Source organism: Aythya ferina (genome assembly GCF_964211825.1).
Source record: "Aythya ferina genome assembly, chromosome: 2".
In the NCBI taxonomy this organism is placed as follows: Eukaryota; Metazoa; Chordata; class Aves; order Anseriformes; family Anatidae; genus Aythya; species Aythya ferina.
In genome coordinates, this window is record NC_140297.1 from 149473045 (window position 1) to 149487771 (window position 14727).

General features: G+C 43.0%; 1 protein-coding gene across 3 annotated transcripts in view; it reads left to right on the forward strand.

Moving 5' to 3' along the window:
• Positions 1 to 14727, forward strand: part of FER1L6 (fer-1 like family member 6) — a 93394-nt gene that overhangs the window by 7047 nt on the left and 71620 nt on the right. Inside the window, exon 1 of one of the 3 annotated variants that reach the window (XM_084507743.1) lies at positions 227 to 372. The exons of 1 other annotated variant lie outside the window; for it this stretch is intronic. In XM_084507743.1, the coding sequence (XP_084363869.1) occupies positions 353 to 372 (20 nt within the window). In that variant the 5' untranslated portion in view covers positions 227 to 352. Of the gene's footprint in view, positions 1 to 226; positions 373 to 11951; positions 12053 to 14727 lie in introns of those variants that run through there. One more of the 3 variants, XM_084507742.1, reaches the window with a different exon arrangement.

The following is a 14727-nucleotide window of genomic DNA, read 5'->3' on the forward strand; positions in this document are numbered from 1 at the left end:
CTGGTCCTGCCTGACCATGGTGGCAAGGAGAACCCACTCACAGCAGGAGAAGGAAAAAAAAACATCCTTGTAAAGAAGCTCAGTGAGCCAAAATCCCTGAGTTTTGAGAGGCTTCACTAAACAGTTAACTACATTGCATACTCCAGTGCTTTTGGAAACCTTATCTAGAATAAGAAAAGAGTCATGAATACAATTAAGTGTTTAAACAGCCTCACCCTGGTGTGGTGGATATCTTGGTGAGTTAATCATAAACACAGGCAGAATCCCTATGGCAGCCAACGGAAGAGAAGAGGTATGTCTTGCAGGTGCTGGATGAGTTGCTGAAGGCCAGCTTGACACTAAAGCATAAGAGATGGAGGAAAAAAAGGGAAGGTAATGTCTCTCCTACTTTTTCCATTATTTTTGACAGTGAAAATGCAAGACATCCTACAGGAAGAAAAAGAATGATGTTTAGAAATAATTAAAGACTCAGAGTTTTAACATTCAGCTGCTTGTGTGAGGGTTTTATTTATGTCAGCAAGTTTTGTATTGGTACAGGTTTATCCTTTAAAAGTCTTTAAAGAAAGAGCATTAGTTCCGCTGAACTGCAAATGGGAAGAGATGAACGTCTCTGGCAAGCATATTTTATTGTGCCTTTCTTTTTTAAAATTATTGTTTAGTTTAGTTTTGTTTCCTGTCCACTGTTTTTTTAGGACTGTGATATCTTTGGGCTCACAGGTGGTGTGCAGCAGCCCAGCAGTGCCAGTTAGGGAACAGGAATCACTTAGACTGCTCTGGTTTGGGACTTATGTAATAGGATATTTATATTTCTATTGAATAAAGGCAAAAATTCAACAGGTTATCTTCAAAAATTTTCAATAAGATAATATATTCTATTGAATAAGGGCAAAATTTGACACTTTAATCTTTTCGTGCTTAGGTCAGCTGCTGGAAATAGTCTTGGTTTTCTGAAATTAATCAAATTTATGAGCTGAGGATTTGCCCTAAATTGTGAAGTGCTTGTTTGTTGTAAGCAAAGGATACTGGCTTTTTGCTGAAAGAAAAGAGAGAAATGTCTGGGTGTCTGTGCCTATGAGTGTGTAAGTGTGCATATATCCAAGTTTATTTGCATGTTTCTGTATTTCTGTTCACAGTTAGCTGATTTACATAGGATGTCCTGTTTATGAAGTGTTTTCTTGTTTCTACCTTCTTTTGCAGTGTTTCTGAATATGTTGCTAGCAATCAAATTCTGCCCTGGCTGTAGCAGACCAAACCCAGAACTTTTTCATGGATTTTGTAGAGTCACTAGGGGCTCAGAGATGTGCAACTAAGATCAAAGCTTGGCCAATGTGCTCAGATGATTTGCTTGAGAACTTACCATAAATTAAATTATATAAATAGCAAATGAAAGTTAAAGATTAAATAAATTTACCCTAGTGACAAAATCTATTTTGTGCCTGCCCTAAACTTTAGGATAACTGTACAAGGTTTTGCGTGTGAAAAGTATGGTTTATTTCCCTATTTTGCTCCCTTCTTTGAAGCAGTCCCCAAAAATTACCAAAACAGCTCAAATAACATTTATATCAACTTTCCTATTCCTTCTGTTGAAACAGTTTTTTTTTATATATATATTTTTATTTTATTTTATTTTATTTTATTTTATTTTATTTTATTTTATTTTATTTTATTTTATTTTATTTTATTTTATTTTATTTTATTTTATTTTATTTTATTTTATATTTTCTGCTGAGAGAGTTACATGGTCCTGGAGCCTGAGTCATTTACTGCTCTGTAGGTCTGATCCTGCAGAGAACAAAGTCTTTTCAATTGCTTGGGGTATTGGATTAGGCTCTGCACCAGAGTTCCCAGCTTCAGGGATTTAATATTTGACTCTAAACAGTTTATTAACTTTTTTTTTTTTTTTTTTTTTACTTTTTCTTTTCATGGATACAGTATATAATTTCAGTGTTGTAGCTATTCTTTTTTTTTATTTTTAAAGAGACCACGGTCGCAACAGTGAAAAGCATTGTAAACAAGCAGTCCTAATGCACTTGGACATTTGAATTGTTCACAGGAAAATGTGAAATTGCACAGTGACGTGAATCCAATCCAAAAATATCAATACCAATTTCTTGCTTGCTGCAAGACAGTGGGGCACCGTGCTTAGATTGCTCTGTCTGACATCAAGAGATGTTTACTTTCTGGATGCTGAAGTATCTGGTATTTTACTCTGCTCATGGTCTTGTTTTCTTATGCACTGCTATTGTAACTGCTGAAGTGAAACCAGTTTCTGTGGGAAGTAGGTAAAGTGGATAATAGCTGGCTTTCTACGTAGTGATATTGCAGACACAGGACTGGTATCACTCTAGAAAAGTAAATAATTGTTCCAGGGTTTGCACCAGCACACTAGACAGCAGAATGTGATTCAGTAAGAATAAAAAAAAAAAAAACAACTTCAGCTACCTATGATGGTGTAAATGACTGATTTTTTTTTTTTTTTTTTAATTGAACAAGTATTATAAAGAAGACTCCAAATCCCTTTATAATGGAAAACAAAGCACAGCCATCCCCAGTTGGGTGTATCTCTTTGCCACCCCATAGTCAGAATGCTGCGAGGCTGCTGGCATGCAGCTGCATTGTGGAAATAAAATTAAGAGGGCAGTTTTGTATCGAGGCAGGCACGGGGAGTTTTTTTCAGAGAAACCACACCAAACACAGCAAGGAAGAAGCTGCACCTCCCTTGGCAAGTTCTGCATGGCTGCAAGAAGCATCTGACTATGCTGACACCCACCAGGTTGGGCTTCTCTGTAAGCACCCAGGGACTTGTCATCCCTCTGAGCTATGGATCATCATCTGCACTGCTGCTGAGGCAAAGGGAGGGGAGGGTCCCCTAGCAATGCACTCGTGCTGTGCACTCCCAAGGGAAGTTTTGCAGTTCTCATGAAGTTTTTCTTGTTGTTCCTCTCTATTTTGTGCTATTTCCGTGGATGTTTACTCATGCCTGAAACTCTATTAAAAGCCCATCAAATTAATATGTTCAATAGATTGTAGACATCTCCATTCCTGCAAAAACTTTCCTATTTACAGGGCACAACACAACCCTTTTTACCCTCCAAGGCTGCCCATAATGACCCGTTAGGATTTCGAAGAAGGGCCACCAGGTGGCATTTGAGGACCAAAGTGTCACAGGCAGGCTTTGTAATGTCACTCTGTCAGGGCAGGGTGGTGGATACTCTCACGCTGGGTGGGGAGATTTGTCCTCTGTCTCCAACACAGTTTGATGTATTTTGTTGTTGCCATTATACTCTATTACTTAGGCTGTGCTTGCCACACAGGGGTGGTATTCATAGGGACAAATGTAGATGTCTCAAGTGTCTAGACTCCCTTTCCAGCTGATGAGGAGAAACGGACTCTTCTGGTGCCTGATCCATTTGGAAACATTTCTGACATCTGCTTGATGCTGATTGGGGTGACTTCTTCTGGGTTGACTCGCTGGGATGTAGCAGCCAACCTGTAGAAATCAGGTGAGATGAATCTGTCATTGGTGTCTAGATACATGGCAACAGATCACACTCAGATAAACCCCATACTGTGAATTTATGGAGTCTTTATGACTTTGTCATCCCTGCTTTGTGATGAAATTGCTGGCCAGGTGGCTGAGCTGCACCTACATGGTGTAAGTGGGCAGGCTGTCAGAGGGGCTGTGCTCGTTGACACCAGCTGAACATCTGGCCTGATGTCTTTCTCAGTAGTAATCCATATTTCCTAACTTATTTTCATATGAAAGTTACCTGGAAGTCTTGTTTCCTGGGGTGAATTGGATATTTGTTTGTTTGCTTGATTTTTTTTTGTTTTGTTTTCTAAGCTGCACCTTTGCAAATGTCAACAGAAAAGCCAGGTGTAGTTTTCTTCTAAGGTCTTGACTCTTGCTGCTTTCAGAGAAGATGAGGTGGTATTTCTGGGCATTTTGCTAGAATTTCTGAAACATACGATACCCAGTTACAATGGGTACCTTTAACATTTGGTGTTTCTGGCTGTGCAGGCTGGAGCCATGCAAAAAGCCTGAAAATATAAGCTATTCTTTTATCCAATCTGCACTTGCAGCCTGAGGCTGATGCACACGCTCTGCCTGATCGGCTGTAACTCCGGGCTTGCACACTCTTAGAAAATAGGAGGTAATTTGATTGAATTTAGCCTGCAATGACAGACATTTATGTTAAGTGAAATTACTCGGTGTTTCCTGCAGTTAATGGTCTGTTCTCATACAAAGCAACTCAGTTGTGTCTGATCTTTGTCCTCATGGACTGTATCTTTTCCAAGCTGTAGCTCAAGGCTTTGGCTAGCATGAAAATGATGGCTTTCTAATTTTAGCCAGCACCATCAGAAACTCTGCCCTCATAGAAGTGAGTGGAAAAAGGCACAGCTTTTACAATGGACTATAAATATGAAAAACTATGAGGCCTTGGCATATCCCTAATGAAAACAAAGGGGTCAAAAATTCTGCTGTGCACTATGGCTTCCTCGAGGACAGAGATGTTGGAGGATGGTCTCACCACCAAGATCAAATGGCTGTGTTGTCTCTCTGCATCTCATGCTGCTCCAGCTGACGTTCATTCAGACTGGGGATTTGTTGGTGGAACAGAATTCGAGGAGATAAAAAAGAGACTTGCTACAATGAACTGATTGTGACGAAAATCATAGAATTATTAAGATTGGAAAAGACCTCCAGGATCATCTGCTCAAACCATCCCCTACCATCAATGTCACCACTAAGCCATGTCCCCAAGCACCACGTCCAACCTCTCCTTGAACACCCCCAGGGATGGGGACTCCACCACCTCCCTGGGCAACCCGTCCCAGTGCCTGACTGCTCTTTCTGAGCAGAAATGTCTCCTCATTTCCAACCTGAACCTCCCCTGGCACAGCTTGAGGCCATTCCCTCTGGTCCTATCACTGTGAGCAGAGGCCGACCCCCAGCTCCCCACAGCTTCCTTTCAGGCAGTTGCAGAGAGCAATGAGGCCTCCCCTGAGCCTCCTCTTCCCCAGACTAAACAACCCCAGCTCCCTCAGTCATAAGACTTGTGTTCCAAACACAACCATGGGTTCATGAAAGGCAAGTCCTGCCTGACCATCCTCACCTCCTTCTATGACCGGGTGACCCACCTGGTGGATGAGGGAGAGCCTGTTGACGTAGTCTACCTAGACTTCAGCAAGGCCTTTGAGTAAAATCTGAAGCACAGGGGCTGCAGACCCGATCCTTTGCAAAGGGCTTCATTCCAAATCTTTTTAAGACAGGCACTTTGCCGGACTACATGGGCAGCTATTTGTGACCAGCCATTTCCACCTCAGATACCACCAATACTAGAGGCAACTGTTGGAGTTTGGCTGCTTCCAAACAGCTAGAGAAATACCCCAGGAACCAAAAGTGCTCCTTGGCGAAGGAGTGACTCATATCCCCGAGCAGCAAGCTCCTTTAAGTTGCACCTTGAGAAGGCATAGTGCTTTCAGGGATGTTGATGGGAAGCAAATATGTAGATATGAAGGTGTTTATTTGAGGCACTAGTCCTCTAGAGATTTTGTACAGCCTTTCTTTGAACAGCTTCCCTTCAACTCCAGTGAAATAAAAGAGCAATATTGATGAATGATGTTATGTTGTTGGCTATGGTAAAAGTGAAGAGAGGAGATATTTGTCTGGGAAACCTTCAGGTCCTCTTATCTGCAAGATACAGTTGGCTTTGGATGAAAGGGTATTTTTTTTTTTTTTTGAAAGTCCAGTTTCTTCCTGAACACTTTCTGTTTATAAGCTTGGATTTTCTGGCAGCAAATGGAAACTGAATTGCTGCAATACAAATGGAGACTGACTTTCTGGATTAAAGGGGTTTGAGAGCATCAGCATGAAGGACACAGACTTGTGGCTGACCATTGCTATCCCCCTGGTCAGCACGTCCAGAAGGCTACCTGGGGCTGGGTGGCAGCTGTCCCATGTCTCTTTTGGAATTTCCCATGGATTTGGGTTTGGCAAAGCTCTACAAATAACTGCTCAAAGTGATGTTAGTTTTCTCTCTCCCTTAATTAATTCAGGACTAGACAAGTAAGGATTTTTTTCAGTCTGTCATGGTACAAGCTATCCAGAATGTAACTCAAATCACCCTATGATGATTGTTGTCTGAACCTGGACAGAAATACTGTACCAGCCATTTCATAAAATGCTCAGTTTAAACTTGGTATCTGTAGCATGGCTGAAGGCAGCAGCTGCTCTCTGACTTTCAAAAGATATAAATCTATTAGGAAGATAACTCCCTAAAATCATAGTAAAGATTAAAGCAGTGCAAAACAAGAGGTTATTCTGGCAAAACTGTTAAGCTCAAGCATTTCACAGCCCCACTGAACCAGAAATAAATGAATTCTTAGTGCTTTAGGAGAAGTGGGATATTTGTCCCACTTCAAGAAATGTCAGAAACACCTGCCACTAGCCTCTTATTTAGGAGCAGCTTTTCATCTGTTTTGCTATTATTCAGACTAGGGCTGAAGTAGGCACCATAAGAATGGGTTTATGATGGAAAAATAGATTTATAAAGGAGAGATTTGATGTCGGTGATGTAGGATTGCAGGGGCATAGGAAATCAGGGAGTGTTGTGGGCATATTGGCAGTGCAAAAATTATGATCTCATACGTGTGCAGCTGCAATTGCAGAATTATTTGCTCCAGAACTGGCAGCTGCTTTTGGTAAAACTCTGGGAGGGCAACCTGCATCCCTCATCCTCCTTCTGTGTGCCCAGCACAGGGTCCTTCTGTGTGCCCAGCAAGTCTTTTGATGTTGGATCTTTATACTTGTGGACTTGGTAAGGTGGACTACAACTTCTCTGCAGCTGAGAAAAAATGGAAACAAGAACAAAAACCCAACCTAACACCAAAAAAAAGTGTCTGCCAGACAGGCTGACTTCTGAGCTGCTTTGTGCTCAGACATGTTTTTGTTTGAAACCAGCCTTCCCAGCCTCCTGAATGGTGCTTAAACTTCGTGCCTACTTGGTAGAGAATCTCTTCATGTATGTAGTGAGTTCAGATGCTGAGCACTTCCCGCAGCAAACATTCTGGTTTTGTCCCTGTGCCAGAAAGGATTTGTTTGGGATTAAGTCTTCTCTGCTGAACAGCCAAAGGCTGTGTTCCAGTGCTAACAAAGTGCTGATGAAACAGAAGCATTTTTGCAAGTGTCATTGCTTAACTGGCATTCCCAGGGTATTTTGCAACATCACTGGAGAGGAATGAACCAGCTAGCAGTTTGTGGGTTGCAGTTTTGGGCAACGAGTCCCAACAGCTGGATGCAGGGCCCTGTGCTGAGCAGAAGGGGCAGAGCTCATGGCTCTACCTTTGGGACTGACAGCATTTGGTACAAAACAGGCCAGCCCTAAGGATGTTTTGTATCCATGTCCCAGGCAGCCTTCAACAACTGAGAACATGTGTGTGGGGAAGGGAGGGAGAGGAGTTAAATAGCCGTGGCTTAGTCCTCACCTTGTCAAGAGGTGATTTCTACCATGGGGCTGACTCGACAGCCATGCCCAAAGCTGACATCTTACTGTGCACTAAGTCCTCTCGGACTTATTATTCCTTTTCCCTGCTAGCTCCACAGTAATTTGCTGACAAATCTTGCCAGCAGCCTTTGGAAAGCTGAAGATTAAATACATTTGGAGTACTGTAAAATAACAAGTCCCTAGGGGAGAAGTAGGATGTGCAGCTGAGCTGTGGAGCACAAGCTTGAATGCCGAGACCCAGCACTGTCTGTGAGAAACAGCTTGATAAGGGATGCTTGTATCGCCTGGCCTCGTGTGAACAAAGGCCCGATCAGTTCCTGCCCAGGACTGAGACCCAGGCTTGGTTTTACATCCACAGGGTGCTAAGTGAGGTACCAGCACTAATTACAGGCTGCTTATAGACCCCTCCAGGCTGACCTGGCATAAAACTGCTCTGTGCTTTGCCAGCTGAAGGAGTTTCTTTTGCAGAGCAGTCCCAAACCTGTCACCGATGCTTCCTTACTTTTATAAATACAGGAGATTTTTATGGCATGACAAAAGTGGAACAAAAAGCATTAGCAGGGGTCTGAGTTGGGCAGTTAGACCACAATGTAGGAGCAGCTTTTGTACAAATAGGTAGGTGGGAGGGGAAAAAGGGTTGCAGGGACATGGAATCACATGCCAGCAGCTGCTTACCTGCTCACAAGGCTTTTGTTTTATTCTTCAAACCTGAAATCTTTTCCTTTACATCAAAGCTTCCTTCGGTTCAATATTCAGTAAGAAATGCACTCACTGAGGGTAACCCAACAACATTGCCCCACATCAGCCAGGACTTGCAGGGGTCAGCAGGCTCCGGCTTTCCAACCCTGGCCACCTGCACTGCAACACCAAAGCTGCCCCAAAGCTCCTGCTCTGGTCCCAAATAGATGCTTCCATGTCTGTGCTTCTCTTGGCCGGTGATCAGCTCTGCAGCATCACTTATAAAAGTGAAGTTATGCTTTTTATGCCAGGCTCCATCAAACCTCTTTACTTACTTTCAGCTGGACCATAAACTAGATGCTTCTGCCTAGATTTCAGCACACGGATTCCTCCATCAAAAATTGCAGTAATCTCAGCTTTGTGGCCACCCAGTCACTGAGATAACACGCCTGGTTAATACCTGCTGAGGAGATGGCCTATTTAAGTTTCTTTTTTTTTTTTTTTTTTTTTTTTTTTCTGATGAAGTATCACTTTCTCTCAAATAATGTTGTTCCAGCACTTAGAGGACTCCCCAGAAGCAGATGATTTATGGTTCAGGTTGATATGCCACAATAGGAGTCAAATCCTGTTCTTAGCTCCTTGCATCTGGCAGCTATGTGCCCAGTTTGGGACTGCTTGGCTCAGTCCAGGTCCCACAGAGCAAAAGGCACCGAGTCCCTCAGAGTTTCAAAGGCAATTGAGAGCAACATTCTGTACCCATTAGAGCAACCCAAACCAAACCATATTTATGGCCAAGTGCCTCCAGCACTTTGTTCAGTGGGGTCTTTCTTTGGGTGCACCAACCCTTGCTATAAACCCTGTGGTTCAGATCACTTCTCAAGCAACATGAAAGCCTCTTGATGCTCTTCCCATGGGACAGGTAAATTTTTTACATCCATTAGCTGAATGGACCACCCAAAGCTGCATAAATTAATGGATGTAGCAGGAGTGAGGCTGGAAATAGACTGCACACCTTGACTTTCTTCTTAGCCCTTCCCTTCCACTGGAGGCCTGGCTTAGCCCAGGACTGTACTGCTTGTTTATGAGAAAAGAGGCTGAGATGCTTTAAAAACCATACATGTATTGACTACTAAAAACCTGCCCTTATGTAAGCTTTCTGTTCATTTACACTCCTAAATGTCCTGTGGCTTGGTGTTGGGCACAGCCCCCACGCTGATTTTTTAGGCAGCTCAGAGAAACGCCTCCTTTGTAAGTAAAAGCGAGCTTTCTGTTCAGCCTCAGATTCAGAAAATAGTAATAATAAAAACCCAGCATTTTCTACAGCTTGCTGTGGTGGCAATATTGACACGGAACAGATCAGGTTTTTGTGGTAGGGGTGTTTCGGTGAAGGCAGGGTGCCTTTGGGGCTGTTTGCTACCATTTCCCTGTGCTAACACCAGGGCGAGAACCAGGCCCCTTCATTTGGTACCAATTCCAGTGTGACGATGCCAACCTCTGCTGAAAAGAACTCCAGGTTTGTCTATCTGAAGGATGTCCCTCCACAGGACACAGTGCTCCTCAGGGAACGTTTACTCCGTGACACAGCAATAGCTAGATTTATTCTGGTGACATCTTTCACTGCTCTTGATAGGATGGCAGGTAGGGGCTAGGACCCTACTGAGTTGGAAGAAAGGCAAATGGTGAGGGGAGAGGAATTATCAGTACAATGGTCATGCAGGAAGGAAACATCACGTAGAGTGATTTAAATAATTCAGGATTTACCTTCTGGATAGCAGCTATCACTCTTTTTATCATCAATAATAAAAGAAAAGGATAGTTCTCAGGGTAGGACTCCCAGTTGCACTAGGTGCTCTGCAAATGTAGGTTGATTTCAACACATGTGCATGTATGGAGTCTGCTTCGGCCCTACTTGTAGCTCTGGAAGTGTAAAATTTGGGAAACATGAGCAGGAGTTGCAGCTGGAAGCATAGTGATGTGGTCCTCTCTGGCAGGGAGAACAGGAGATAACACCCTCGCAGCCTTGGATGGGGCTCTGGGCAACCTGGTCTAGTGGAAGGTGACCCTGCCCAGAGCATGGGGTAGGAAGTAGATGATCTTTAAGGTTCCTTCCAACTCAAAAAAATAAAAAAAAAATAAAAAAAATGGGTAAGTTAGTGAAACCATCCTTCTGGTAATGGATCATTTCTAAATTCAGCCTTCAGGAAATGCAGTTGGAAGCCATGCAATTAAAAGTCTGTCTGGACTAGAGAAGCTACCAAACATTGTTGTACTCTTCCTTAGTGCAGATGATGGCTATTTATTTATTTATTTATTTATTTATTTATTTACTGAAGAAGTTATTAAGTCTGTTTAGGCTTAGAATTAGGGACAGCTAAAGCCACTGTGGCCACCCGGGGCATAGACACATCATCGCCCAAACTTAAGACATGCTGCTGGTGATTTTTGTTATCATGCTTATTCTGGATGGTTGCTTGTTTGTGGTATAAACAGAAAGAATATGAGAAAGAGTGAGAAAATGTACAGATGAAAAATACCCTGATAAAAAACAAACAAACAAACAAACAAAAAAACAGAATGGGAACTTTAAGCTAAATTCAAACTTCAGAAGGAAGAACAAAAAAAAATCATTTTCTGCTCCACTGAAGAAAAAGGGATTTTGTGTGTGCTTTTTAGAGGTAGAGGATTGTATGAGATATCTGATTTAATTAGTATTTCTCCTCCTAGCAGAGCTTTGCCCATCTGCTCAAGTCAAATGAGAGTGACTGGGGCACTGTAGAGCAGGGCAGCCTCCTGGCTGCAACCTTGTGCCCCATTGAAGCCCCAAACAGAGCAAACAACAGGCCTGCAGGGGCAGCCATCTCCCAGAAGTCATCCAAGGGAAACAAAAGAATTCAGAAATCTGAATCTGGCCAATCACTTGAGTTAAACTGCATAAAGCTCTGTCATTTCTCTGCTGCCCTTCTCACTCCCATAAAACTGCTGATGCTTGACATGCTACGGGTACTTCATCATAGCAGGAAAACTAAGTATTTATCTTGGGAAGAACAGATTTGCCCCAAAATTCAAATACATGATTCCAAAGGTGTCCTTGGAGAGAATTTCAGCCTCATGCCTGTAGTCCTTCACCTCTGTGGGCCAGCTCCCTCTTATTTGCATCAGGAAAGGTTAAGAACAGTGCAAAAAAGGTCTTACGGGAGGTGCAGAACAAAAGAGGTGCTGTGCATCTGTAACCTGCCCTCAGCGAGAACTGGAGTATGTCCAAGAGGAAATGTCAAGAAGTAGCTGTACATACAAGACAGGAGGCACGAGTTGTGAATAATTTGCAAGCTTAGTGGCTAAAAATGGCATGCGGTATTAACTGGGACGATGGGAGGAGAAGGGGGAGACACAACCCGGAGCCCTGGGCTGCAGTAGAGAGAAGAGTCAGGCAACCTATGGGTGGAAATAGAAAGAAAGTGCAGAAAATGAAACAAAATTCCAACTTAACAATAACTGAGCACAAATACACAAATACTTAAAATAGGTGAAATGTCCTAGAGAAGGGTTGCTCGCTCTGGAAGCCAACCCCCTCCAAGGCGTCTTGGTGGTGTGAAGATCTCGGTGTCCTTCTAGCTCGGGGCTGCTGGAGGAGGGCAGCGCGTGGCTCCTGCAGACCTCCCCAGAGCAAGAGGAGTTAATGTTGGCACAGGGAGAAGCCTTTGTTCCGGTTCAGTGTTTACCAAGTGGACTAACCAGGCACCAGGTTTGCTACCTCCTACCTGCATATGGAAATACGAGCCTGGAGAGCCCGCTCGCAATGTAAAAGGCAGCGACTAGAAGGAAAGCAGCAGGATGGAGCCCTCGGCAGTGGCACCTCAGGCCCACAGGTATGGCTGATGCCCTCGGGGAACTCTTCCAGGGGTTGATTTAAATTCAGCTGGTCATGTTTGAAGACTTCTTCCTGGAGGAAAATACACAAATCCTCTACTGTATGTTTACTTGCTCATGGCAGGAGTTATTATTACTGCTTCTGTTTATCTCTTCCGTGCTGCCTTGTGCTTTCTGCAGGCACTCCTACCTACATGAAGTCAAGGTAAGATTTTCTTAGCCTGGCTGGTGATGGCTCAAGCTCCCCGTGAGAGGGGAACGGACTCGAAGTGGTGCAGGAATGAGAGAAATAACCCCCCTGGGTGTATTACCTGTATTCTTTATTTTGTGGGTGTATGACTGCATTTAGTAGGTCTGTTAGCCAGCTTTTGTGCATTGACATAAGAACAGCTACAGAATATGACTCTTAATTTACATACGCTCAAGATGTGGTTTCATTGCCGTTGTGACTCACCGTGCACAGGAATGCTCAACGTGTCAGCAGCAAGTCATTGCTCTCCTGCAGAAGGGGAAGGGTTGGGAAGAACAAGGGCTTGGTGTGCCTGGTAAATGGTCGGCATTTGCAGGAGGCCTGTGCTGTGGTGCTGCCATCTCTGAAGCCTCCTCAGAGCTCTGGGGTTTAAATTGTGGTGACATTGTGTTCACAGTTCAAAAGTTTGAAGTCCAGAGTGTGCTTAAATATACCTGGTATTTCCCCTGCTGGAACATCTTTCAGTCATTCTGCATATAACAGCATCTAGGTAAATACTTTTTTAAAGCACCAAGAAAGTGGGAGCAACTGGATCAGACTCTAAGGTCTCCTTCTCTCCAGTTTCTGTCTCCCAAGAGGGGTCGAGGGTGGATACTTGGGAAATGAGTCTGGGAAACAGGTATGAGCCAGTGACCTGCCCTCAGCAGTTCGTGCAGTTTAAGCTGGAAGGGCATCTGACCCCCCACCAGAAAACTCCATAAATGTGTGTGAAACCTCTTGAATTCTTTGTTCTCAACAGCATTCCTTTCAACAAGTTGTATAATTTACGTGTCTTACTGAGCAACACTTTTGATCATTTGTTTTCAAACTTGTCACCTGATTGAGTGGTTTGAGGGCTGAGAAACTCCTCTGCTCATTTCCTCCATGTCATTCCCTATTTCACAGCTCTCTTTGAAACACCCCTTCAGCCGCAGTTAGTACAGCAGATCCACGTACCTGATCAAGAGCACGGTAGTCAGAGGAGGCAGCACTAATTGGGGATAAACTCACGTTGCTGTTCCAATGTGCTCCACGAATGGATTAGTTTCTCACTATCAGACTTTCTGCCCGATTAGGCATAATTCTGGCAAAAGCTCGTTCAGCGTGCTTTGATCATTTTGACAGAAGTGCTGTAATGAACCTATTCATGATTCAAATCCAGCGTGACGTCTGGTCTTTATGATTCCGTGTGGGTTCACCAGTGCTTTAGAGGCAAAATGACACCTGACGGCTTGTTCCTAATGCCTGTCCTGATGACACCCAGCATGGTGTTGGCTTTTCTGCCTGATGCTGCTTCCAGAGACTCCAGGACCACCTCTGTGAAGTCGACTGCCTGTTCTGTGTTCAGTGCCACATGGGATTATTTTTTACCCTGGTGTACTACCTTAAAAACACAGGCTATCATCTCTTTTCTCAGCTGAACAGACTCTTCCAGGAGTCATTGCCACCCTCTGATCACACTTAGCAATGTTTTCTGCCCACTGCTGAGTTTTGTATCCCTTTTGAGAGGAGACATTTGGAGCTGCAAGCAGTAGCCAAAATACAATCATTTAGTGGTATATGTTGTTTTATCATATTTTTTATCTAATTTCCTACAGTTCCTAATGACCAATTTCACTTTTTGACTGCTGCAGTGCTCTAAACCAAAGTTTTATATGGATTTATGGACATATAAAGCAGCAGAATATAAACGACAAATAAAGACAGCAGATTTTCCTTCCTGAGTTGTAATGGCTACTGTAGAGCCTATTACTGCTTAGTTAAGAGTTAGTGTATAAATAACACAGACCATGCTATTGTCGCATTGCTTTTTCTTGTTTCTGAACTGCTAATGATATATTATTAGTTCAGACAAGACATATAATGCCATAGTGTCACAATGATGTGAACCAAAAGTTACAGAACTGATGTGTGCCACAGCTGATTCTTAAATAGCAGCTGGTCATGCAGGACTGTGTATCCACCTTCGTGAAGCTGAAGTTTTTCATTTGCAAATCCTTGGACCTGTCAAGTGGGAAATCAGGAAGAATGGAAACAAGTTAAGACAGCTAGGGCGCTGGGCTGTGAAAGAACAACAGCAGAAATAATGGATTTTGGGATAAAGGGAGTCTCATTACTGAATCAGGATAAAGTATCTGACAATATGTTGTATGAAGCAATCCTGCACTGGCAAAAGAGATAAGAGAAGATCTTTTCTGTTTGTTCATTTAATTTAACTTCTCTGTAATCCTGAGAAAAGAAGGCATGAAATGAATACACCATTAAGTGTTCATTAAGGTGTTTCTTTCTGTTTGACCGAGTATATAAACGTTATTTTATTCATTCCTGTGTGACAATTAAATGCAGTGCGATTAATTTCTTCCCAGAAACTTCATTTATTATCAGAAATTAGATACTAGCTTAATAAAAGTCGTTGTTGATTTAACCAATTATGCTTGCATTATA